Source organism: Rhinolophus ferrumequinum, chromosome 4 (genome assembly GCF_004115265.2).
Source record: "Rhinolophus ferrumequinum isolate MPI-CBG mRhiFer1 chromosome 4, mRhiFer1_v1.p, whole genome shotgun sequence".
NCBI lineage: Eukaryota > Metazoa > Chordata > Mammalia > Chiroptera > Rhinolophidae > Rhinolophus > Rhinolophus ferrumequinum.
In genome coordinates, this window is record NC_046287.1 from 101,870,894 (window position 1) to 101,898,363 (window position 27,470).

Here is a 27,470-nt window from a genome sequence, read left to right on the forward strand (position 1 = left end):
AAAAAGTTTTCTAGCTTCCTTCAAGCAGATGGAAATTTTTATCAAAAACAATTTTTTCAAGATACAAAGATTACCAATTTTTCTTTTGAGAACACTGCAGAATGATAAAAGGTGTTTTATTTTTTACAGAGTGACGTATAAAATTAGCACCAAATAAATAGTAAAAATTTACTGCGTCAGGTGCTAAGCATTTTACATCTATTGCATTTAATTCTTAGAACAACCAATTTTGCAAATAAATCGCTGAACTCAGTTCTGCAAGTGAAAAGTCCATGCCTTTAGCCACTCGGGAACCATGGAAGTTTGACTCTTTCCTATATAGTTCCCTTTTCTATGCAGATTATAAATAGAACCAGCCAAAGATAATCAACTGGTTTTGTCTTTGAGGAGCTTAAAAAGGAAAAGTTTAGCACCAAACTTGTTTTAATTCTTGTGGCAGTGGTTCTCAGTGGGGCCTTTTTTTTGGCTCCCTGGGGACATTTGGCAATGTCTGGAGACATTTTTGATTGTTACAGCTGAGGGGTGAGTGCCGCTGGCATCTAGGAGGTAGAGGTCGATGGCGCTGCTAAACAGCATTCCAGGCACAGGAGAGCCCTCAGAATAAGAGTGAAACGGTCCAAAACGTCTGTAGTGCTGTGGTTAAGAAGCTCTGCCTTGGGGTATTTCTTCAAGAATTGAAAAGTGAGACTCATTGAGACTGACTTTCTGAACATTTTTATTATTTAAATTATTCCTTGGTTTGAAAGGTGTTTAAACTGTATATAGCTGGAACCAAAAGCATAGTAGTTTTTAAAGTGAACCTGGGAGCTGCGGTTTCCCAGGAGATGGTTGTCATAGAATTGTGGATTCCTAGATTTGGGAAAGACTTTGGCTTGAAATTATTTTGCAGCATCCCTGCCAAATGGTGATTCACTCTGCTTATAGGTCTCTTGTATGTGGTTTCCTTGTATTTTGAGTCCATATCTAAGCTACTTTTAACAATCACTTTTCTTAACACTGACCTCCAGTCTCATAATTTGGACTTTATTGAATGTGATTCTGCCATAAGACTACACTCAAAACAAGCTTGTTATGTGTGTAATTTGTTCTGTAATGATGTTTATATTTTTGTTCTGGTACAGATCATTTACTTTAATATGAAATAGTATTTGTTGGCAGCTTTTAAAAAGTAGCATTATTCTCAGTTGGTGACATATTCTTGGTTGAAAGCAGTAGGGGTTCTTTTGTCCCTGTCAAGTAATGGCACAATGAATTTGAGTTTTTAAAAGTACTTAGTATAATGCTGACATACTTATTTCAAATTGTGCGTAGACTGTAAAAACTTAGGCTTTCAAACTCTGGCTAATATAAGTTGGCTTTAAATAATACTTAACCTCTATTACAAGTTTTGATAAATTTGCTTATAAATGAGTCTATTGTGAAAACCAGGCCTATTGGCAGTCTCTGCCCTCCCCCCACAAATTTGCTAGATTTATAAATAAATTTAGGTATTTTGTTTTCACTTAAAGATTACAATTTCAGAATATGTTTACCCTAGGGCATATACTAGTTCTCACAATATATAATATTTAACGTATATACATCTTGTAAAATAGCATAGCTCTTTTTCAAAGTAAATAGGATTTTTATTTAATTGTCTATTGACTTTTTTTTTTCAGGGTTCATTGAAAAATCCTTAGTGATATTGACATGTTTCAAGTGACATAAATTAGCCAATGACTCGGAATGATGGATTCCCCGAAGACTGGAAATGGTTTGCCAGTGATTGGACCAGGGACTGATATAGGGGTATCATCACTCCACATGGTGGGGTATTTGGGAAAAGTTAGTGAACTTATTTTTTGCCTCAGTGCAAAGTTGGGGTTTTTTTCCTCCTATTTTTGAGACTTTTAATTCGGTTTTAATTTTACCGATTAACTTCTAAAAAATCATGTCTTCCACGGAAATCTTACAGCAATGGCGAAAGATTGTTTTACTGTGTTTACCTCTCTGTGTTTTATTAGTATGTGAAAGTAGAAATAAAGCATAGACCTTATGGTTCACTATTCTTTGAAAATATGGAGCATGCATTTTCCCTGGCAATTGATATTACTTTTTTTCCTGCAGATAAAACTGATGCTATTTTTAACACTTGAAATTTAATATTGAAAACTACAATATATTATTTTAAGAATGATAACTGTATTTAAAGCCTATGTGCATTTTTTTTATTTGCCATGTTAAAAATAATCTTGCCAGGACAACTGTAGGTGAAAGTTGTAATTTTTTTCTAGTTACTTTTCCATTTAACGTTTTGTAATTTTGATATGATCTAGGAATATCTATATCTTAATTTACTTTATTTTTCTTTTAGAATTACGATTCTGCTAACATCCCGTCAGATGGGTATTGCCCTGCTTGTAGAGAGAAGGGAAAGTTAAAAGCCTTAAAGACTTACCGAATTAGTTTTCAAGAATCGATCTGTTTGTGTGAGGATCTGCAGGTAAAGTATTAGTCTTAGATAGCATCACGGTTTTTAGCCTTTTGCTTTTTCCTTCAGTGTTTAAATTTGTACTCCTTTTGCAGTTTTTTGACTGTACATTTTTAATACATAGATAATCAGTTTCTCGATCTGTCTGGTATGCTATTGCAAGATGTATGTTTTTATTGTGTTTAGATTTGTGAGAAGAGAAGATACATTTCAAGACTGATTTTTGTGTTAAACTTGTTTTGGGGAGCGTGTTAGCTGTTGCTGGGGAGTAGTTACTCCCCCATTACTTTGGTTTAACTTGGGGACTTTTTGGAGAAGTTATTCATCTGTACATGTTACGTGCTTAAGGCTCTAAATATCTATTAGGATTAATTATAGTAATTTGGACCCACTGGTACAATTTTTATGTAGGAGCTCATTAAATTCCTTACTGCTCTACATTTTATTATACTTGACAAACAATAGACACACATTTAAGTCTCAAAATTTTGCAAGGTAGGTGTTCCCGTTTTGTGAACAAGAAAACAGATGCAGAGTGTTCATTCAGAACTCAGGATCTTCATAACGCAGCAGTGCTGGGATTGGACTGCAGTCTAATTTCAGATACTTTTGTTCCAGGTAAACTAGCAGTTCATCAGAGGCACCTGGACTGCTTTTAAAAGCTCCTGGTCTCACTCACAGGTGCCAATTCAGTAGTGTTGACCCAGGTTTCTGCAGTTTTGAAACTTTTGAGGACCAGTCTGATGATGAGCCAAGTTTGGAAAAAACTCGACTAAATCACACTGTTGGTTATAAATACTTTGCTAGGGACAACTCAAAGAAAATCCCAGGCATTCTTACAAGTAGAAATCAGTGTCTTTTGCACTTATTCAGTAAATATTTTTTTGAGTTGGCACTGTTTCAGATGCTAGGATATGACCAGTAAACCAAAAATGTCTTGCTCTCAAGGTTACATTCTAGAGTGAGAAAGAAAATAGACAAGTCTTGTCTGTTTTTGTGTGCGAGGCCATGGAAGTGCTGTGGAGAAAAAGCCACGGGGACTGAGTGTCGGGCCGGGGAGTCTGTGATGTTAAGTAGAGTGGTGAAGGGCGCGCTTCATTGAGAAAGTGACCTTTGAGCAGAGACCTGAAGGAGATGGGCAGCAGCGATCCCCCGGCAGAATGGTAGGTCCGAGGCCCTGAGGGTGGAGGCTTCCTGTCCACGTCTGTGCTGGGCAAGGAGACCAGCACAGCGGGGCTGAGCAAATGAAGCGGAGTCAGAGAAGGTGGGCCAGAAAAGTAGTGGGGAGGGGGCTGGACCAAGACGGGTCTTCTCAGCCATTTTAAGGTCTCTGGTTTTCACTCTGCCTGAAAAGAAGAACCCTTATAGGGATGTTGGTAGAAAAGTGACATGGTGTGACTTACCTGTTAAAAGGTTCACTGTGGCTACTGGGTTGAAAATATATGTCATGGGCAAGACATGCAGCAGGGAGGCGGTTGGAAGGCAGTGGCAGTGTTCTGGGGGAGCAGGTGGTGACCAAAGTGATGAGGCGTCGTCTTTTCTGTTACGTGCTTTCAAAGTGGAGCCAAAAGGATTTGCTGAAAGATTGGGGTATGCGGTAGGAGAGGGGGAACTCAAGGATGAGCCCCAGATGTTTGGCTTGAACTATTGGAAGGATGAAATTGCCAGTCACTGAGATGAGAAAAGAAAGACTGGGGGGAAGATCAGGAGGTGAGGACCAGTCAGACTTGAGACATCTGACTAGTATCTGTGGGTTTGTGGGACGAACGGTTGGATCCTGTGTACAAGGTGGAGAGTGAGATCAACACGTAGGCGACTGAAGTGTGAGACTTGGTGAATATACTTACCTAGGAGTATGGATGAAAAGAACAATAAACCACAAAGGGCCCTGGTGTAGTGTTCTTTTAAATTAAGCAGGGGTGCTGACTCTGCTTGAGATTGGTAAAGATTTTTTGCTTTTTAATTTTTTGCCTCTTTAAAAAAACCTTTTAAAAATTTTAATTGTAAGAAAACACAACATGAAATTTACCATCTTAACCAGTGTATGCAGTTCAGGAGTGTTAGTTTTATTCACTTTGTTGTGCAGCAGACCTCCAGAACTTTTTCGTCTGACACAACTGAAATTCTGAAGCCATTAAACAGCAACTCACCTTTCCCACTCCCCACCCCCCCCCCCGCCCCCAGTAATGGCCATTCTATGTCTGTCTCTGAGAATTTGACTATTCTAGGTACTTCATGTAAGTGGAATCATACAGCATTTATCCTTCGGTGACTGGCTTATTTCACTTAGCACAATGGTCCCCAGGTTTATCCGTGTTGTAGCCGGTGACAGAATTTCCTTCCTTTTTAAAGGCTGAGTAATATTCCACTCTGTGCATAGACCACATTTTCTTTGTCCATTTGTCCATGGACATTGGGGTTGCTTCACCTTTATCCCTAGTTCCTTAAAATTTAGGTTGATGATATTAACCTAAATTAATGTCAAATTAATGCTAAAATTTCATACCTATTTTTCATGACTTGGAAACAGTAAAGTAAAACTTGAGATTATTTGAATTTTTGTGGTTTTTATCATTTTATTTTTCTTTCTAGTGCATTTATCCTTTGGGCTCTAAATCACTTAATAACTTAATTTCTCCTGATTGGGAAGATCATCACACCCCAAATAGGCCTCAAAAAAGAAAGCTCTTGGAAACAAACTGTAAAGATTCACCTCCTTTAGCAGATTCCAAGAAGATTAAAGATCATTGTGTTCTTGGTGGTGAATGCGTTTCGAACAGCAAACATAATAGAGAAACACATGATGAAACCCCGTCAGTCTTGCCTGACTCACTGCCCAGTGGGTCCCAGAATCCGGTTAAGACCGGCGAGTCCTTGGAGCAGGATGAGATTTTGGAAGCTGCTGTCGTTGACATGGCTGCTGAAGAAGATGCTACTACCATTGATGTTTCTGGAACTGGGGAGCCTGCCCCTCAAAATGAAGGAGGCACGTCTGAAGTGGATATGCCATTGGAGAGCACATGCACACCATCGAGCCAGACTTCATGTGTTCAGTGGAAAAACACTTACGCTCTCTGTTGGTTAGACTGTATCTTGTTGGCGCTGGTGCACCTGGAAGTGGTCAAAAAGGCCGTGATGACGGACCTGTGCTCCAAGGAGGCATCTGTGTTCTGGCAGTTGTTTACGAAGTACAATCAAGCCAGTGTGCTGCACACCAGTCAGTGGGATGGAGTTCAAGGTCGGTAGTAACGTTTTATTTCCCTTTCATTTGTCAAGGGGCTAATGGTGAGTGTTGTCTCACAGCACATGGGAAAGATGCCGTCAGTAGCCTCTGTTTTATGTGAAGATCTGGGAGCAAGGAGCCAGGGAGAGTGGCATGAAGCTTGCGATAACACCAGTTACGGTATCATGACTGCCCCCCAAAAGGCAGTCTTTTCAAAAATCGGAGTAAAGATGAAAAGCTGTGGTGTGTCTTCAGCTGGCAAGGTAATAATGATCGTCATTACAGAGCCCAGCGGAGTAAAATTTTAAGTTTTAAATTGCCGTAAAGCAAAATCGAGGGCCGAATACAAATCATCCACAATTCCACCACTCTCCCAAGGTCTCTTTTCACAAGGATATATTTTTGTTTCATTTTCTATAAAATACGATACGCGTGAACCCATCCCCAAACCAAGAAGAATTAAAATATTCCCAGTAACTTACATCTACCTGTGTGTTCCTCCCCACCCCATTCTCCATCTCCCCCCAGGGGTATCAGCATCCTGAAATGTGTTTTACCATTCTTAACAGTTTGTCCTGCAAATGTGTATCTACAATACATTAAACAATATATTGTCTAATTTGTCTTCAATTTTATAAGAAAGGATATTATACACTTTGTCTTGTGGGGCCTTTTTTCTTTTTATAAAGATTTATCTATCAAGCTGTTTGCTTTTGTGGTTGGTTGATTTGCATTGCTGTAGAATATTTCCATTTTGTAAATATCTCGATGCATTTATCAATTCACCTGCCATTGGGTTGTTTCTTGCCATTAGAAATACTGCTGCTGTGACTATTCTCAGGCAGGGCTCTTGGGGTACCGCGGCGTTTCCGTTGGATAGACGAGCAATTGCCGGATCATAGGCTCTGAGTTTGCAGTATATAGCCAATTGTTTTCCAAAGTGGCTGTGCTAATCAGTACTTCCGTTAGCAATGTATAAGAGTTCTTCCTGATCCATAGAGTCTCCTGTGGTTATTCTCACACTTGGAGATTTTTGCTATTTGAATTATGCACAATGGTTTGCCTTTCCCAGATCTCAGGTTAAACAGCTCTTCCTGTGTAACTCCTCCCTCTTGTGTGAAATGCTTGCTGTGTATGAGCCTGTTTTGTTCCATTGCCATGTCTTGACTGGTGCGTATGAGTTTTATATGTCCTCGTTGCTCTGTGTGTGTCTGATACTGTGTTTCCCCCAAAATAAGACCTAGCTGGACCATCAGCTCTAATGCATCTTTTGGAGTAAAAATTAATACAAGACCCGGTATTATATTATATTACCGGGTCTTATATAAGACTCGGTCTTGTGTTATGTTATGTTATGTTATGTTATGTTATGTTATGTTATGTTATACCAAGTCTTATGTTATATTAAAATAAGACCGGGTCTTATATTAATTTTTGCTCCAAAAGACACATTAGAGCTGATGGTCCAGCTAGGTCTTATTTTCGGGGAAACACGGTAAGTGTCGCTAAATCTCCCAATTTGTCTCTTGTGTCTTTACCTTTTATTTGATGGCTTCAGTGCATTTTATTGGTTTTCTTCCATAATTTGTGTTTTTATTTTTTTAACCCTTTTGCTGCAATTGTCAGATGTATCGAATGAATATATCCGAAATGCTTATACATAAAAATAATATCATTTACATACAAAGCAGCTCAAATTATTCTTATTAAATGCATAAAATAGTCAATATATCAACTTTTTGTTTTTTTGTGGATTTCTGACACATTTTGAATAAAACTTAATGCAGCGGAAGAGTTAAAGATACTTTTGATATACAGAAATTGTTAATCTTTCCTTTTGCAGCTAGTAATGTGGCGTTTGAAAGAAATCTTTCCCCCAAATCAGAAGGTCATTCTCCTATATTTTCCCTGAAAACTCATCAAAGTTTGCTTTTCACATTTCTTAATTCTGCTGGAGTTACTATTTGTGTATGGTGTGTGGTAAGGTCCCATTTTTTTTCCCCATCGCATAGCCAGTTTTTCTAGCTCTACTTTTTGTGTCAGTTGATCTGCCATACCAATTTTGTCATATAACATTCTATATGTGTCTACAGCTGTTTCTTACCTCTTAGTTTTTTTCTCTGGGTCACTTTATATCTGTCCCTGCACTAATACCACACTATTTTAATTATTAGGGCTTTTTAGGTCTTGCTATCTGCTAGTCAAAGAATGTTCACCTCTATTCAACTTGACTTTGGTCATGCAATCTTTTATGTAAATCTTATACATGGTTTCCCCTTGATGGCCATTCAAGCTGCTTGCCATTTTTTACTGTTATGAATAAACATCATGACAAATACCCATCCATCTATTTTTTGAATCCATTGCTGATTATATCCTAGAAGGAATATTAAAATATGAATATAAAGACTCTTTCTGAGTGGCTTTCCAGAAGGCTTATACTAGCATATAATTACATTTTCATATGTAGAAGGAAACATCCCAGAACACTCGCAGCACCTCTGGGTATAAACATTTACAAAATTGTCATTTTGTTAGATAAATATTTTGTTTCAATTTGACTTTCTTGGAGATTGAATTTCTCAGCAATTTTTAAAACTCAATTTTTCACAGCATTATTGCTTTTATCTTCTCTCTATTCCTGTTTTCTATACTTACAGGAACCCCAATACTGAGTGGGTGACAATTGTTCAATTATTGCTGCAGAAAAGGATACCTCATTCAAATTTTGACTTGAATGTTAATTTTGAATTTATATCTTAATCTTATATTAATTTTTTACAGCAAAGTAGTATTTATATGGTTATAATTACGTTTGAGCTGCATTACTTTGAATTATAAGTGTTCTCTCTTTGTCATGGTCAAATAAAAATTGTGGTTGATGCTTGTAATCAGGATGTATGAATTATTTATTTGGAAGAGATTTGAGTGAAAAGACCTATTTTGTTGCTTAAGAGTAACTAGAATCATGTACATGGAGGCTTTTATTCAAAATAATTTTCTTATTAATCTTAGATAGTTTCTGTCACAGTAATTCCATTTTGAGGACTTTTATCCTAAAGAAATTATCAGAAACATGGACAGGTAGGTGCCCTGTTTGTTATCATAGTATTTATAACAGTGGAAAAAGAAGCCAGTGTGCAGAGATAGGGGGATGGTTAATAAAACCGTTTAGTCGGAGTGTAATAACTAGCCTGCAGAGTTTTTAATGAAGCAAATTTGAGTGAAAAATGCAGTACAAGGAATTATAAAAACGCTATGATGTCATGGAAGACCCTTCCCATCCCACCCCCACCCCTGAAAAAAGATATAAAAGGAGGCATTTATGCCAAATGTTAGTTTGGGAATTAATAATAATTTATTAAGACTCCTTATAGCTTTTTCTGCTCCTATGATCCAGCTAAGTTCAATCAAAGGGGACTAAACAGACGTTGTCTGTAGCACGAGGAATAATCACATGTAAAGAGAGAGCCTCAGCCGTCTCCGAGAGGGGCAGAGTATCTGAAAGCTCAGCTCCTGCTAGGCCTGCCATTACCCGGATGAGAAAGACTTTCACTGAGGTTGTGCCCCGTCAGTATTAGTGATTCTGTGCTGTTAACAGATATTGAGGGGATATATGGTAGATCCCACAGAGAGAGGAGGAAGAATTAAGGAAATTCTGGTTTCCAAAATACATTGACTGATAAAGTTTCATTCTTGGTAATGTCTTAATTTTCTTTGAAAAGATATAGACTGATGAGGAATTGATAATGTTCTGTATTTTATTTTTAGATGGAGATTGTAAAAAAAATTCTTCAGAAATATTTGCAAAGATAGAGACCTGTCTGAATGAAGTCAGAGATGAAATCTTTATTAGACTTCAGCCTCAGCTTAGATGCACGTTAGGTAAGTAATCTATGTAATTTAACTGTATTATTCATCGACCATAAAGAAATACATGATAAGGAAAGATAATACTGTTTTATTTCTTTAGATGATCAGATTCTTGGGAGAGAGCCTGGGTAGTTGGTTAGGAATTGACTGCTGGTTAAATCCATTGGTGGGCAGAGCTGTTCATGTAAATATGCAGGCTGGGTCCCACCCCTTGAGTGGACGCAGCCCCAGAAACTGTAGGTGAAGCCTCGGGGTACACCTCTGGTTGCTTTTTCAGTGCTTTCCCCCGTAGATTAGTCCAGCATTTTTGGCCTGGACTGTGCATTAGAAAGCACCTAGGGAATTTAAAAGTAAATGCTAGTGCTAGGGGCCCATTAAAAGACTCTCGAGGATGGAGCTCGGGTATGTAACCTTGAGAAGCTCCCACGTGATGCCTACTGGTGCACCAGGTTGAGAATCTCTGGTCTAAACCCCAGGGTAATTCTGTTCCCCCGCCAGTGATTGGTTTAGGACTGGACATGTGGTACAGTTTTTGCCAGTAGAATACAAGGAGAAATATACTGATACCTTTTGGGAAAGTTTTCATAATCTTTAAAAAGAGGCACCTGCTTCGTCCTCTGTGAATTGGCGTTTGGCCTCTGGGGGCCGAGTGGAGCAAGGGTGCTAGATCTTTGGCTCTTTCTAAATGTTTTTAGTATAGCACAAAGGAGCTGTAGTGGTTTGTTGGTTTGTTTGTTGCTGGGGATGTCTTTTTGTTTTACTTCTCTTTGCCTTTGTATTAACTCGCCTGTTAATATCGTATTTGTAGTAGCAGAATATGTAGTACCTCTATTAATATGTTATCCATATTAAATCACATAGAATATCAGTGCCTTCAACAAGTTTTTCTCTCAGTGAGTGGCATTATTTCATCAGATCCCGATATCATGTCTGGAAGCAGTGTCTTTTTTGCACGGTAGTATCTCTTACTTTTTTGTCCCACATTTGTCCCCTAATTTTATTATATTGTTTTTTTATTAACTCCTACAGATACAAGTTTACTGTTATAATAGTAAACGGATTTTCCATCTGCCAGATCTTTGCCATTGCCTCCTCTAGGTCTAGAGGACCATTCTAATTTATCATCAGGTGGAAACTCAGATGGAATAGATACTCTTTTTTTTCCTTTTTATCAAAGCGTAATTAACATATAATAAAACTCTTTTAAATCTATATAGTTGTGTAACCTTTACCACAACTAACCCCTGATCTGTTGGGTGGACACTCATTTCAAAGGAGTCTTTTCCAGATCAGCAGAGTACACACCCAAGGGGCTGCACTTTCCAGGTATCATTTCCCTCCTAGCATGACCTGGTGTTTTATTCAGGGTCCAGGCTCCAGATCCGGTTGAACTAAATAGTGGTTTCTCCCAGGTCTGAATCACCACCCTTCTTTACCCCTGATTTATTACATTTAAAACAAAGTTGCCTCTTGCTCCAATGCTGCCTTGGGCCTGGTTTTCTTTGTAACAGAGATGGGATTTTTAATTATTTGTGCTATCACAGCAATTGGGCAAGCACCAAGCTCTTCTAATTCAATAGAATCCCTCCTACTAGTCATTCCACAATGGTAGGTGCTACTTCAGAGGTTACGATCTTACTAATGAAATCTAATCTTTGCTTCAAAGAGTGCAGTAAAATCTTACCATGTATGTGTTCTCATTCTGAATAGCAACATGTATTTTAAAGATTTTAAAGTACTACTAAAGAAAGAGAAGTAGAATCTGTATTGATCCGGAATGTTGATTAAACTTTTAAGATCAACCACTTTATCATGTTGTTTATTGTTTTTAAAAAACACATTGTAAACTGTCCTCTCTGCTCTCACTCCCCACAGTTTAAGAAACGTAACATTACAAATACAACTGAGGCCCCCTTGTATTCTTCCCCAATTCTTCCTTACCTCCCCACAAAGGTAACTGCTACCTTCAATTTGGTCTTTTCTTTTCCTTTAATGTCTATAGTCCTTTTTTTTCTTTTTTTAACTTTTATTTATTGTAAGTGTGTTTTTCCAGGACCCATCCCCTCCAAGTCAGGTAGTTGTTTCAAGCTAGTTGTGGATGGCGCAGCCCACAGTGGCCCTGGCAGGGATTGAACTGGCAACCTTGTTGTTAAGAGCACTGCGCTCTAACCAGCTGAGCTAACCGGCCCCTGTATTCCTTTTTTAAAACAGGAAAAAGCTATTGTTGTAGTTTTATATTGTTATGGTTTCTACTTCTTTGTATAAGTCGGAAGAGTAATTTAGTGTGTGTTGTGTACCAGTGTGAGGACAGGCAGGCCCTCAGGACAGAATAGTCCAGACAGAGCCGTCCCCTTTTGGTTACGTCTTCTTGTGACAGGCGGTTATGCAGATACAAGGGGAGAGAAAAGACAGCCTGTAAATTATGCCAGGACAGTTGGTTCCTAATACAGGGGAAAAATTGGATCCCTACTTCACACCATAGTCAGAAAGGAACTCCAGCATGTATAAAGACCTAATTATGAAAAGCAGAGTTGTAAAACTTCAGAAGAAAATATAGGTAAATACTTTATCACTCAGTGGGGAAGAATTTCTCATATAAGATACATAAAAGATTGGTAGATATGATTACATTGAAATTTAAAACCTCGGGGCAAAAGTAGAACAAAGAAATAATGATATCCAATATATCTTTCAAAGAACATCAGTTAAAAAAAGACAACCTCATAGCAACATGGCCAGAAGACATTAATGAGCTATTAACAGAAAACCTGACCAGCTAGGCAGCAAAGGGTCACTGAGGGGTTTGCATTGTGGCAAATGAAGGGACGTGGGGCTGAGTTACTAAAGGCAAAGAAACCACTCAACCTAACGTAGGCAGGAGGTTGTAAAAATTGGAATTTAGCATTGGTATTATTTGTTCTCTAGTATGCTTTATGATAAATACCTGTAAAATGAATAATCAAAGGAAAAATAATTAAGATCAATTTAGGAGCTATATAAATTACCTAAAATGATCTGTAATAGCTTATTTAACTGTGTTTTGAGCTCCTTCGTGATATTTTGATTCATTGGGAACTTGATGTATTTTTAGACCTGAAGATTCTGTTGTCATTATGAAGTAAATGATTGACTCTTTCAACTAATGTTTCGTTACAATAGAGTAAGCATTTAAAGGCTGAGAACTAATGACGAACTCATGCTATACTACACACTGTTTACGCATATGGTGTTGCATATGTTCATTTTTAGGAGATGGATTTGTATTTCTGTTTATAAAAAATGTTTTGATTTTACGTTTTTGTACAAAAATGGCAGTGGGACTATACCACAAAGTGACTATTAAAGAGCCTTTGTAACTGCTGATGTTTATAGAGGATGCTTAGGTGATAACACCTGCCACTCTGCCTCTGGTCCTGCCAAGGTGACTCCTCCAGGCTGGGGGAGAACTGGACCGTGGAAGTGAGACTGTGCCAAGGGAGGGAGGGGATGGAAGGACTGCTGTTTTCTAAGGCCAGATTGGTAAGGCATCTAAGCTCCCCAGAGGACAGGAAAGAGAAACCAGTTGGAGAAGGAATGTAAAAGGAGAATGTAAAATCCCATGTGACTTGCTTGCCCACCTCCACACTGGAAGACAGTACTCCATGGTTCAGTTTTTGTTTTAATGACAACAAAATTTAGATTTCTAATCTTAAAGTTACTGGAGTTTAATTTTAATTGTTAAAAGGTTAAGAAGAGGGGCAGCCGGTTGGCTCAGTTGGTTGGAGGGCTGTACTCATGACACCAAGGTTGCCGGTTCGATTCCCACATGGGCCAGGGAGCTGCGGCCTCCACAACTAGATTGAAAACGATGACTCGACTTGGAGCTGATGGGTCCTGGAAAAACACACTGTTCCTCAATATTCCCCAATAAAAATGTTTTAAAAAAAGGAAAAAAAAAGATTAAGAAGAGTGGTCGGTGAGGGTTCTGGTGAGGAGTCAGGAGATCTGAGGCTGGTCCTGGAACCCTTGTGTGTCATGCTCTCCACAGGTAGAACAACCAAGAGTCGGGATGGAAATAGCTTTTTCACGGTTTTCTCTAACTCTGAGATTACCGTGTTTCACCAGTTATATTATTTTTAGTATCTGTAGCAAAACATTTATAAATTTTTATTTTGTTTTTGTAATACTCTAGGGTTATTATAGTTGTGAGGATTTTTGTTCCTGAGAAAAGCTAAAAAGATCTGAGAAGATCATGTGTGTCTGGTATGTTTTTGTCTTACGAACTTTTCGTAAGTGTCTACCAAAAAAATAGAGAATGAAGTGGTAATTAAATCTTCATTATGGACCTTTTTAGAAAAATGCTTTGAAAACTTCCCCTTGCTAAAGTTAATAACTTACTTTGTTACATGTACATGTTCACCTGTATTAATACTGTGAGTATAATGAGAAAAGACAACAGTTCATAATTTGGGTTTACCTTTTTCTGTTCGTTATGAGTTATGATTCTTCCTTTTCTTTTGAAGGTGATATGGAAAGCCCTGTGTTTGCATTTCCCCTGCTCTTAAAAATAGAGCCCTGCATTGAAAAGCTCTTCACGTACTCTTTTTCTTGGAACTTTGAATGTTCACAGTGTGGGTACAAGTATCAAAACAGGTCAGTTTTTCTATTTTTTAAAACGGATTGATTCAATTGAAAGTGATTCTGAGTAATAAAATTTGCTTTCACTAGTAGCACTGCTCTCTCCCGGGTTCTTTCTACTACCCTTGGTAACATTTCCCATCTTATCTTGAAGTCTCTCCACCATTAAGGTTAAAAGGAAAAATTTGAGCCCCAGAAACAAAAATGTGCTTGCTCCTTTAAACCAGAAGTGGGGAAAACTCATGGTTTGCTAGATTCCTAGTGCGGGTTTTCTTAGGAATTCTTCAGTGGGAAGCGGGACGTGGGGAGTGTAGCCTGTTCCTTTCCACCTCCCCCAGAACCCCTGCCAAGTAAGAACACCTCTCAGAACTCCTGGAAACTGTGTGTTTTGTATACTCCTCTGTTAGAGGCATTTGTTGATTACTTTGTGCTTCTTTGCTTTTAAAATATTAGCTTCCCTGAGAATGGATCTCCTTTTCACAGCCTGTGCTTATCGCACTTATCATTTATCAATATTTGCTGTTATTCAGAAAAGAAGCTCGTATCTCTTAGGTAATAAATAATAGTTCTTTTAAAGATGATTTCATTGAAGTGAATCCCGTTGAGGTGCAGTGTACATTTTTTTAACGATCATCTTTTTAGATGCTTATTGTTGTCAAATATTCATGCCAAAGTGCAAGTTTAGAACTTGTGTGTAACCTGTAAAAACAAAATTCTTTCACAACTGATGTTCTAATTTTTTAAGGATCAAGGAAATTCAGTTGTATATATTCCTGATTCTGTATTTAGAAATGCCCCTTTCATTTTGATTTGTAAATAATGGACAGCCAGGTTGTGAATTTATTAAGGGGTGAGCTCATAACAAATTTGAAAACCTCAGAACAGTGGTTCTCAACTGTGGACAATGTGCGCCCCGTGGGACGTTTGGCAATGTCTCGAGATACTGGTTGCTACAGGTGGGGCTGTTACGGGTACCCAGAGTGTAGAGGTCAGGCGTGGTGCTAAACATCCTACAGTGCATAGGACGATCCCCACAACAAAGACTTACCCAGTGCGAATTTCCTGGTGCTGCTCTTGTCGGTGGTTCCGTTCTTGAGAAATCCTGCCTTTAACAGATCCTTCATCTCATAGCGGAAAAACTCTATGGAATAAACGTGGAGAGTCTTCACAGAGAGCTTTCCTAGGGTTAGGCCTATTCATTTATTATACGGTTGGTTAAGTATGAACAAATGAAAGAGAGTGCCTTTTCTTTTTGACATTGATTTACATTAACATGAATGAATTTGATTTAAATGAATTTAAGTTATGTCTTCTGTTTTTATAGGTGTATGAAGAATCTGGTCACCTTTACAAATGTCATTCCTGAGTGGCACCCACTTAATGCTGCCCATTTTGGTCCATGCAACAATTGCAACAATAAGTCACAGATAAGAAAAATGGTATTGGAAAAGTGAGTTCAAATTGCCTTACGGAGTTTAAAACAAAATGAAAGTGGATTTACATATTTTTTAATGTGTGGAATTGAAAGTGGTGACTATAACCTATTGTGCAGAAGTTTGAGGTAACACGTATTTGTGAATCACCAAAATGCTAATGCCACTGAAGAGCTCACCCTCCTCTCCTACAAGTGCCTTTCATTCTTATGCCTTTTTTCTCCCTTTAAGGATATTAAACTTCAATTTTTCTCTCCTCCCCCAAGTGCCTGGAGTCACTAGAATTCTGGGATTTCCTTAATCTAATTTTAAGAAGTACAGTGATTGAAAGATGAGCCACAGGCTCATCTGTCTGAATTCCCATCTTCTCCCAGACCTCAGCCTGCTAGTTCTTCATCCTCCTGTAAGCTTTCTGCTGCCCTTGAGCAGATGTGGTTTCCTTATGTTTTGCCAGCCTTTCTGCTTGTGCTCCGTGGGAACCATGGGCCAGAAGTACCTTTTCCAGCATTCCCAGAAGCCCCACATCGAAACTCCCAGGCCAGTCCCCCTTTAGGCAGTTTGTGTCCCTTGTTCATGCACTCGCACAGGTGCACGTCCTCTTTAACCTTCATTTCCTGTTGTCTTGAACTCTACGTAAGGAAATGTTTTGAGGTATAATTTAATGTAATAAAGAAGCAGTGATAGTCATATCTTACCTTTTCTGATGCCCTTGGATGTGCCAAGAAACCCCTCAGAATCGTTCCTAAAGGTTTGCTTTCATCCAAGTAGTCAATTCTCCACCTGATAGTGCCAAGACTTAAAAAGGAAAAAAAGACAGTGCCCCTCATACCCCAGCTCCAGGCAGCTTTAAACCTTTCAGCTCATATTTACTTTGACTCTTCAAAACCCTGAGTCTGTCCCCTTTGTCCAGTCTTCTCCTCTGAGAGCAGTTGAGTGTTAGGGCTCTCAGCCGGCGGCGTCTGGGGCCCATCTCTCCTGAGCCTTCCTGTCCTCCCAGCCTGATTACATTTTGGTTAAATCACGCGTTGTTTGTTATAAATGTGCACATATCCCCTCTCTAGCCAGCAACTCTTTATTTGTATTGTAACTCTTTATTTTTCTTGGAATTATTCATTGCCTTTTGCTTCATTTGCTTTGTTTATATACGCATTGATTTTTTTACAAATTCTTCAAACACTCATTAATAATTTTCTGAATGCTCAAATGCTACACAATTTTTGAGTCTTCCTTCCCTTTTTTCCCTGGGAACCTCTTTTCTGCTTCCTTTTGCCTTTTTGCTCCAGGGTTTCAGTCTGTACTGGCTCCTCTCTGGGCCTGGTGCAGGGAGTACTCTGTACACACGTTGGACACGTTCACTAGCCCAGTTTTTAGCTCAGGGCCTAACCACCCATTCTGCTGCCTGTCGATACGGAGTCTCTTAGGGGTTCTCTTCTCAGCGGTACACCTACTCTGTAACATTCCATCATCACTTCCTTCATCCATTCTGCCGTCTGATGGACCACTTTCCTCTTTGCTTTTTTTCTCCTGAATATTTATCGTCGTCTTGTCTTGTTTGCTCACGTCTCCTTTGCTTTTCTTTGTCCTCTTGGTTTATTACCATTTTCTGTCCTTCACTATCTGATAGCATTTGAGTGGGACGGCAGAGTAAGAAAGATCTCTTCAGCCGGAAGTCCACAGTCTGTGTCGGCTGCCTGAGTTCCCCCATTGAGATCTAAGTGTTGAGGGAGCCTCTCCTTGATGAGGAGATCCAGGGGCAGCAGGTGTGGCTTGTGCCACCTGCACCTCTGCACCGCCTGAGGCTTCTTGGTGTATATCATTTCATCTAACTGTTAATACCCGCTCTTCAAGCCCCAGCGTTGAAGATAAACTCATACTACTATTTTGTTGGTTTTATTTATCTGTTAATTGGTCACATTGCAACATAAAATTTTTATTTATACAAATATGTTGCTTTACTTACATTAAAGATTTACGTTCTGATCTGGAAATGTTAGGTATATCAGTGTTTCAGCGGAAAATGTGTGTACAGTTCCTATGGGTCAATTTATAAGCAGAATTTATAATTTGGACATTATTGTATTCAGAAGTAAATTGAACTAGCAGGTAAAATTTCACTGAAAATTTAAATGACAGTGTCTTTATAAAGTCCTTTGTAGTGTTTTACTTTGAAATTTGTATAATTTGATTTGTTGGTGTTTAATGGAATTTAGAAACAAATTTAATACAGTTTGTAGGGATAACTTAAAAGTAATTGTGCCCATCATGATATCATGCATAATTCAATGTTGCAGCGTTCTGAAAACTGACAGTTACGAGTTCTCTGAACACCTTGTCTCAGACCATCTATGTCTGTGATACGTTCTCATTAAAAAGAGTCCGTTGAGAAATCAGATGAATGACAATCAGCGGGTCCAAGTCTGCGACTTCTCTGAGCGGTGTGTTTAGGGACTATGTTCAGAGCACGGTGATATGAAGCAGCAGCTTAGAGGCTCATTTAATTTCATTTCACAAACTCTTGAAATGGACTGTTTCATTCTCATTACCACCACAGCCTCCTATAGGAATCTGGTCGTACACGATCCTTGATTGTCATTTGAAAGCTTATTTATTTGAGCTTCAGTTCTAACAGTGATCTTAAAACAACAACAACAATTTGTAAAGGATAGGGGAGTGCTAGGAAGAGAAATAAGACATATCTGTTCTGTGCTTACTGAGCTTATTAAAGTGTCTTAATACAATGATTTTGAGACTTTTTAAAAGCAGATAAACTGCTTTCACTTACAAAATTTTGGATGGAATACAGATATATAAAATATTTAAAATTATGTTTCTGAATTTAAATCCATTGTTTGGCAGAAAGTGCTTTATTATTTATGAGATCCTTGAACTACCTCCAAAGAACACGTTTGTAAACCTTTGTTGAACCGTTGACTTTTTCTAAAGATGTATTTTTCTAGTTTACAGTTAACATGAACCAATTCTAATTATTTGAATTACACCTGATTTTACTCATACTTTTTATTTTTTGTCGGACTCTGAGATAGTTCAAACAATGATGTAAAACGACTAACATGTAATAAGGTTTAAAAATTACATTTGCAGATTTTGTTCTGCCTAAAGCCTACATTATTACAGTTCAGAAGTAATACATTCACATTGTTAAATTTGCATTTTTTAAAATAGCAATTATTCTATTATATTAGTTGGGATGAAAGTCAAAACCTTGTACTCTGGCCATTAGCGCAAGACAGCAGCTGTTTGTGGGTTGGAGACTCTGGGTTCCTGCCCATAGCTCCCTCCCTGCTGGGTTTCTCTCTCTGCTGTTTTCTCACCTTTGCCTGAGCTGAGGGTAGATCCTAATAATAGAAGGGGTGGAACCTCCTGACCAGGGAGATGACCTCAAATGGATCTTAGCTTGAAATTTGCTGGTCCAGGTCCCTTTAACCCAACCCACACAGTTTTCCTGCGGTTGAGTCAGAACCTGACTTGCTGTCCTCAGTTCTGAGCGTGGGCCATGGTACTCCAGGCACTGTGGGTAGGAAGAAACCTGGGGACAAAGTCAGGCTAGGGGTGAATTGCTACCCTCACCCGAGACACTGGAAAGGAGACAAGCTGAAGTTATGGGTAGGAGATGCTGTCACTTTTAGAGTACACGAGAGTCTTGGGGACTCAGGAGGAAAATAAACTAGAAGAGGAAGAGGAGGCATATGCTTTATTTTCTCAATTCCAAGATGCCATCATTTATAAGTTGTACCAGTTCTTAAATGTGCCATTAAGAAAACCTGCTTATTGGGCGGCCTGATGGCTCAGCTGGTTAGAGCGTGAGCTCTGCACAAGGTTGCCGGTTCAATTCCCACATGGGATGGTGGGCTGCGCCCTCCACAACTGGATTGAGGGACAACGACTCGGAGCTGATGGGCCCTGGAGAAACACACTGTTCCCCAACATTCCCCAATTAAAAAGAAAGAAAAGAAAACCTGCCTATTTAACGTTCCCATGTGCAAACTCACACAAAGAAGGTAGGAAACTCCTGGGATCAACAAGAGGATGTTGTAATAACCAGTCTCAGGAGGTGTCTTGAAAAGAGGTCACATGACACCAAGAGAACTAAATATTAGCACTTAAAGAGTCAGGCAAGTGCCTGCACTTCCAGCTGTGAGAATATATCTAGTTCTTCCATGGATCACTGATGCAAAGGTGCACTGTTCCCATTTTAACATTTGAAATGGGAACACATCTAAACATGGATGGCATGGTCGTGTAATTGGCAGTGTTCTTTCACAGTGGTGCCTTTTACAGTCAGTGCCATGTTAGATGGACGAAATAGGCAAGATAAAAACCAAGGGGAGTTGAGCGTTACAGTTTGCAGGACTTTCTGTTTGTAGGTACTTTCATTTTGAAGACGATTATTCTCTAACAGAATGATCGACGACAGCTATTTACAGATTATCCTTGTCAGTCTGAGTAATCTGCGTTTTGGACATTGATTCAAGTTCATTTGCAGGTGAATGCATTTTGATAAGCTTAGTAAGTTTTGACAGCTGTTTAAATATTGGGAAGAGAGATATTCAACATTTTTTTAAAATCCTGAGCGGTTTGTTTAGTTCCTTGAGGCTCATCTTTGGGTTCTATTTTCTAGTTTGGCGTGTTACTGTAATGACGTATTTTTGACATTATGATGTCTTGTTAAAGTTTATAGTAAATCAACTAATATGTTGTATTTTATTCCCTACTTAGTTACAAATTAAATTTCCTACATGGAAATTTTAATTTGATGAACCTCTCTACTTCCTGAGATAACGGGAAGAAATAGGCCAAATTATTAACATGTTGGAGTTTTTTAAATGCTTATTTCACGTCTTAGGCTTCTGACTTTGTTTCACATATTACCTGTCCCCCGCTAACAAACGCAGTTCATTTGGGCACTTGATACCAAAGAAAATTCTAACAGATCTGGCTTTTTCCTTTGATTCTACAGAGTAGTTACTGAGACGTCTTTAAGCCGACGCATCTCTGCAGCTTCCAGAGCAATTTTTAATAGTCTGTGTGAGAGCCTTTTTGCATGATGCCTTCCAACTGTGAGTGATCCTGTTCTGAGGACGGTTTACCATTACGTACGTCTCAGAATGAGTGCTCCATTTCTAGTTAAGGCATACATCTGGAGGTGCTCAAGAAAAATAAGTACAGTTAGCCTTGAAAGCTGCATGTGACTCATTCATTCCAGACCATCCTTCGTATAACCGGGCACATGGCATTACATTTGTCTTCTCTTCCTTTCTCTCCACAGAGTATCTCCCGTGTTCATGTTGCACTTTGTAGAGGGCTTGCCACGGAACGACTTGCAGCCCTACTCATTTCCTTTTGAAGGCTGTCTTTACCAAATAACTTCTGTAATTCAGTACCACGCAAATAATCATTTTATAACATGGATTTTAGATGCTGATGGTAAGTGTTTAAACATTTTTCTTTTATGATAATAGGCATAGAGACTAAACTTGGTATTTTTTTTTAGACAGACTTTGCCTTGACTCTTTTTTTCTCTGTTTATCTTACCTTTGCCTTTAATTCTTCTGCCCTCTCCTTTACACTGTTGCTGTGGTTTAGAGCCACTCCTAACTTTTCCCTTTGCTTCTGTCAGCATACTTATGGGTATCCACATGCATATGCATGTTTCTTTTTTAGACAGGCGATGAAGTCATATATTAAAGTTTGCTTTACAGTTTGCTTTTTTCCACTTAATATAATTGCTTTTAATTTTTGTCTTTATTGCATGAGTAATACGTGTTCAGTCTAGAAAAATGAATGGTGGCAGTTTTGATTTTTCTATGTATATAACCTTGTACTTTTCTTAAAAAGAAAGTCCATGGTACTGAAGGTTTTTAATTGAGAAAAAATCCAAATAAAAGAAGTTTTGCTTAGTTGCAATTGTTAGTAATATGAAGTAAATATCTGTTTCTGAGACTATTAGACATTACAGACTATGTAGCCCTCTCTCAGTGTGACATGGAGTATCTGAAATCCATACCATGTTTCCCTGAAGATAAGACCTAGCCGGACAATCAGCTTTAATGTGTCTTTTGGAGCAAAAATTAATATAAGACCCGGTCTTATTTTACTGTAATGTAAAACCGGGTCTTATATTAATTTTTGCTCCAAAAGACACATTAGAGCTGATCGTCCGGCTAGGTCTTATTTTCAGGGAAACATGGTAGTTTGCTAATAGCTACAGTCAAGCTAAAGCCTTTATTTAAATAATTAAACTTTTCAGTAAAAGTATAGCTCATGGATTTTGCTAATGTCCACTTGTCTAATGAGGTTTACGATTGAATTGTTTTCCTTACAATGTTCACTTTGTCGAGATAACCCAGTCCCCTTAAAGTGTTATTATATCAGGCTGCTTTGATATCTTTTTATTTTTCTATTTTTTCTTGTTTGGACACTTCTCATATTTGGTATTTTGCTCCTGGGGATGATTTGGATTGATGACACAGTGTGTTATAAAATCACTTAGTAAACTGAAACTCACATTATTAATACAAAGTTTTAACCCTACTTCAGAATTTGGGAGGAAGTGGCTCTCAACTTCAACAGAAACTGAAAAACCAACTTAGTTTAACTTTTTACTGCATTCTAGGGAATGAAAAATCCTCTTCAGTTAGAAGAGGTTAGATGGTTTCCAACCCTGCAGCATATAAAAATCACAGTTAGCTTATTTAAAAAATGTCCTGGTTCTCCTCTAGACCAATGGTCCGAGTCTGAGGATTGGGTCCACATATTAATGAGATGGTTCTAATATGCACGTGGAGTAGAGAACCACTGACAAAGGCAAGCAACAGTCTCCAAGTTCCGATGGGTATAGAAGAAGACGCAGTGGGTTCAGGTGGTTCCTGAGGCACATCCGCAGAAACTTAGTGGTTTTACTGGAGTTTTTGTGTGTGTGCCGGGAATTAACCTTCTCCCTTGTAATCCATTATCTCATTTTCACTGGACAAATGAGAAAACAGGCTCAGGGGGAAAAAAGCAAGATACCTAATTACCTAAGCTTCTTTTTAACCAAAAAAAAGAAAAGAAGTATTGAAACAAATGTTGGTACTTGAGATAACAGTTTCGTTCATCTTGAGAAGTCATATACATGGAAAGAAATCTCTTCTGATGTTGGATAAATTACGTGGTACTGTATTGTTAGTCCCAGAAGTTAAATATATTTCTGTCTTGATTTTGTGGATGTTTTAGGAAAGGGTAGAAACTACCTCAGTTTTTCGCTTTTCTGGCTGTTAGTCCATAACTTTATTACCCAAATTAGGACTTAAACACTTGCAGAGAAAAATGGTGACATATGGATAGGGTCATGTTTCAAGTGTTCTCCTTTGGTGGCTATTCGATGATAATGGTTAAAATGGCCAGAAGAAAGTTAACCTAGGATGGTGGTTTTTGAATGTCTCACCTCTTTTGCTTTCCTACCTCCTCCCCCAGGAAGTTGGCTGGAATGTGATGACTTGAAAGGCCCATGTTCCGAAAGGCGTGAGAAATTTGAAGTTCCTGCGTCAGAGATACATATTGTTATTTGGGAACGAAAAATATCCCAAATGACAGATAAAGCATCTGCCTGTCTTCCACTTCAAAAGACTAATGATCAACATGCTTTCGGGGATGTGGAACAGGTACCTCCAGCATTATGTTCTGTGGGTAATGCTGCCTCCGCTGAAACGACCTCAGGAAGTCAGCCCACAAATGTGGCAGTTGCTCCTAATACTCTTTCCCAGGATGAAGCTGCAGCTCGTGGACACTGTTTCCTTTCAGGTCCGAAAGGTTTGGTTGACAGTAATATTTTACCTTTGACACTTGAAGCAATACAGTTTAGCTCTGAAGGTTTCCTATTAGGAAATACACCTGTGGCAAAAACTGGAGTTGTCAGCAGAACAAACACTTTGCAACCACAAGAGTCGCTAATGGCTTCTTCACTGTCAGCTCCATGTAAGGAGAAGCCCACCCAAGACCAGTCTATAGATTTACGCTTTCCGTCTCAGATTGCAGCTACCAAAATGCATTCAGTACAGCCAAATACAGAAAACACCGTACTCACTAAACCTGTGACTGAGGCTCAGGCTGCGGGGCCCCTACAGGGAGTAAAGTCGCTAGAAACTGAGGGCACAGATGCCCTAGAGAAGGACGCTCCCTTAAAACAATTCCTTTCACCAAAAACTGAGAAATTAAAACCAGACCAACAGGTCACATCTCAGGTGTGTCATTTGAAGAAAAGAGAAACTGCAGCATTTTCTCAGACCGTAACAGCTAAGTCCTTACAGAATCCATCTCTGAAAGAAAATCAGAAGAAGCCATTTGTGGGAAGCTGGGTTAAAGGCTTACTGAGCAAGGGTGCTTTCTTTATGCCACCGTGTGTTTCAGCTCATAATAGAAACGCTGTCACTGATTTGCAGCCCTCAGTTAAGGGGGCAAGTAATTTTGGTGGCTTTAAAACCAAAGGTAAACACCAGAAGACTAACCGGGCATCCAGGAAAGCTCGGAGGTGTGCGAGTCAGCCCCCAGCAGCCAGTGCCCCGTTAGCAAGTCAGCCGCCATCAGGGAGCGCGGCTTCTGTGCACGCCGATGTCCCTGCTGACCTGCACGGTTTGGGAGAGTGTGAAGAAGCCACTTACGGAGCTCGCCTCAACCACAGTTCTCATGGAAATGGAGGTGGTGCTTCTTCAGCAAACCATGGAGACTCTGTTGAGGGTCCGATTCACAAACTTCGCCTAAAACTTCTTAAAAAACTTAAGGCAAAAAAGAAGAAATTAGCTGCTCTTATGTCTTCCCCCACAAATGGCAAACTTCCAAGTGAAAATTTAGAACACGTGTCCCATTGCGGGTCTCCAAACGATGGTGAATCAATAGAAGACTTGTTAAAAGAACTACAATATCAAATTGATATTGCTGATAATAAATCGGGAGGAACCACCATTCCTAGTGTTTCCCCATACAGTAGTCAGACTCACGAAGAAATTTTAGCAGAATTATTGTCTCCTACCACTGTTGTTGCGGCAGAGCTCTCAGAGAACGGGGGGACTGACCTTAGGTATTTGGAGGTGGGAGACAACCATACCCCAGTTCCAGTACCTGATGAATTAAACGGTCTTCCCCAGAACACACACCTGAGACAGGAACATAATTATTGCAGCCCCACCAAGAAAACTCAGGGCGAAGTGCAGCCAGACCCACTAAGCCATAATGCCTGCGTTAGGACATTGAACTTGGAAAGTTCCATGAAGACTGATATTTTGGATGACTTTTTTTCCACTTCAGCATTAAATTCTTTAGCAAATGACACATTAGACTTACCTTATTTTGATGAGTATCTATTTGAGAATTGTTGAATTCTTATTACTCTTTAGTTTAATATTTATTACTCTCTTGGAAAACCATACTATGTTTTTAGGTAGTGTTTATACACTGGCCTTGTCATGAACAAAATGTAAGCTAGTGAAGATTTTACCTCTGGTTCTGCCCATACAGCATGCAATCTGTTTTATAAATTAAAATGATCAGCAATCTGTTCTCCTTGTTGACTTCATTTTGTACTTGTTTAAAGAACTACAGTAAGGATTTCTGAACGTTAAAAAGGAAAAGTAGTGTCTAGTTTCTGGCAGTTTGTACGGTTGGGGTCATTAAATTTCTATGTTTTAAATGTTGGTTCAGGAAAAACACTAGTTTATACAAACTCATGATGTATGAATGTGACTTTCACTAAGGTTTTATGGTTTATTTAAGAGCCTCAACCTGTTTCTTACACTGGTAGAGTGTTGTGGAATGTACACTTCCCCCATACTTTTTCTCTCCTTACAAAGTGTGGCAGGAAACCTTGTTACGAGAACTTTAAGTAAGGGTAGGTGATCGATAAATTATCTGTAACGGGAAAAATTAATCTATTTTTGTGTTGCCTTGCAAAGACTTGATGTTATCATAAATATCTTTCTGCCCAAGACATTTATTTCTATGTCCAAAGCAGGGCACCAGTGTTTATAAGGCTTGCTGTGTACTGGGTTCTGTTATATATGAAACATTAATTCATTTAAACCAACATTCCTATATGCAAAATACTTTTACCACATTTAACGGATGAAGAAATAGCACAGAGCTAGTAAGTTGTAGAGCTGGGATGAGGGGCGTGGTTCCTACAGCAGTTAGAAGGGCTGAACTTGGCAATGTGTGTTCCATCTCGCAGGCTTCATTTAAAGTTGGGGTGCCCGAACAGCACCCCTGCCGTGACAAGTAGTAGCAGTAGTTAACTACCATTTGAGGGTGGCAGTCTCGGGGTAGAATACTTTGTCATGTACGCAGCACTTTATAATACTTGTACAATTCACTCCCAACCCTCCCTTCTTTTCTAATTACAAAGGTAATGCATGTTTATTGTAAGGAAAAAACTGGGAAAATAGAGAAAACACCAAGAAGACTTTGGATCCTCCATCTTCACACTAAGTGGTAATACTGCAAACATTTTCATATTTTTATGCATATGGACTGTAAGAAATAAAAATGGGTTTGTTATACCTGTTTGTATGTTTTTAATGTTTACTAAGCATTTTCCCATCTTATAGCTTTAGACAACTTTTTGGTGGCCACATAATACCACATGGTATAGATTACCATTGTCTCACCAATCTTTTTAGATGAGGAGGTGATTTGTAACGGTTTGTTAATTGCGCAGCAGCGATTATCATTGTGATAAATTTTTGCACTGATCCACGTCTTATTTTCGGGGAGTGGAATTGCAGGGTCAAAGGATATACGCTTTTAAAAAGTCTCTTATTGATTGCATGCTTGGCTTTATCTAAAACTTAAAAAAACTTATGCTGCCGAAGGTTTTACCTTTGGGTCTGCTTGAGAGTTGTTGAATGCTTGTTAACTCTTTTTAAAAGTTTACTATGTATTATTGTCTTGGGAAAACGTGCTGTTTTTAGGTAGTGTTTATACACTGGCTTTGTCAAGAACAGATGTTCACGAACCCTCACCAACAGTAGGTAGTATCCTTGACTGGGAGAACCCTTGGCTGCTGTGCTTACATTATCATGATTACTAGTGAGGTTGAGGATTTTCTATAACTATTGGCCAGTTGAGCTTCTCTGAGGAATTGCTTTTCCATCCTTTGTTACTTTTCAAGTATCTCTAGGTTTCTGCTAAGAGCCAGTGCATTGTTGTAAACCCCAGAGATAATGCAGTTTAAAAAAAAAAAACACTTTTTTTTTGCCCTTGAGTTTGCCTTCTGAACAAGGAGATACTTGTATAACATGGAAATAGGACACAGATACATACTCGATTCTTATCTGTGGTGGTTCTGTAACGTCGCCATGAACGCCAAATTAGCAAATCCTGAACCATTGCTCCAGAGGAAATGTTAGATTCCTATGAGCCTCTGGTCGCAGCATTTTTGTCAGCTGATCAAGGAATAACCTTGTGGGGCGGACGGGTGGCTCAGTTAGAGCACAAGCTCTGGGCAACGGGGCTGCGGGTTCGATTCCCACATGGGCCAGCGAGCTGTGCCCTCTGCAACTAGACTGAAGTCAATGAGCTGTCGCTCAGCTCCCGGGTGGCCAGATGGCTCAGTTGGTTGGAGCTCCGGCTCAACTACAAGGTTGCCAGTTCGACTCCCGCAGGCGATGATGGGTTGCGCCCCCTGCAACTAACAACAGCAACTGGACCCGGAGCTGAGGAGCACCCTCCACAACTAAGATCGAAAGGACAACAACTTGACTTGGAAAAAGTCCCAGAAGTACATACACACTGTTCCCCAAGAAAAGTCCTGTTCCCCTTCCCCAATAAAATCTTTAAAAAAAAAATCCTTATTTGTGTGTTTCTG

The 27,470-nt window shown here is 39.1% G+C and overlaps 1 protein-coding gene across 4 annotated transcripts in view; it reads left to right on the forward strand.

Annotated features, from left to right (window-relative positions):
* Nucleotides 1–27,150, forward strand: part of USPL1 (ubiquitin specific peptidase like 1) — a 28,916-nt gene extending 1,766 nt beyond the window's left edge. Inside the window, exons 2-9 of one of the 4 annotated variants that reach the window (XM_033104511.1) lie at nucleotides 1,659–1,824; nucleotides 2,354–2,482; nucleotides 5,063–5,708; nucleotides 9,465–9,578; nucleotides 14,069–14,198; nucleotides 15,508–15,633; nucleotides 20,904–21,061; nucleotides 23,090–27,150. In XM_033104511.1, the coding sequence (XP_032960402.1) occupies nucleotides 1,726–1,824; nucleotides 2,354–2,482; nucleotides 5,063–5,708; nucleotides 9,465–9,578; nucleotides 14,069–14,198; nucleotides 15,508–15,633; nucleotides 20,904–21,061; nucleotides 23,090–24,987 (3,300 nt within the window). In that variant the 5' untranslated portion in view covers nucleotides 1,659–1,725 and the 3' untranslated portion in view covers nucleotides 24,988–27,150. Of the gene's footprint in view, nucleotides 1–1,658; nucleotides 1,825–2,353; nucleotides 2,483–5,062; nucleotides 5,709–9,464; nucleotides 9,579–11,441; nucleotides 11,522–14,068; nucleotides 14,199–15,507; nucleotides 15,634–20,903; nucleotides 21,062–23,089 lie in introns of those variants that run through there. The other 3 variants (XM_033104512.1, XM_033104514.1, XM_033104515.1) reach the window with 3 other exon arrangements.
* The last annotated feature ends 320 nt before the right edge of the window (nucleotides 27,151–27,470 follow it).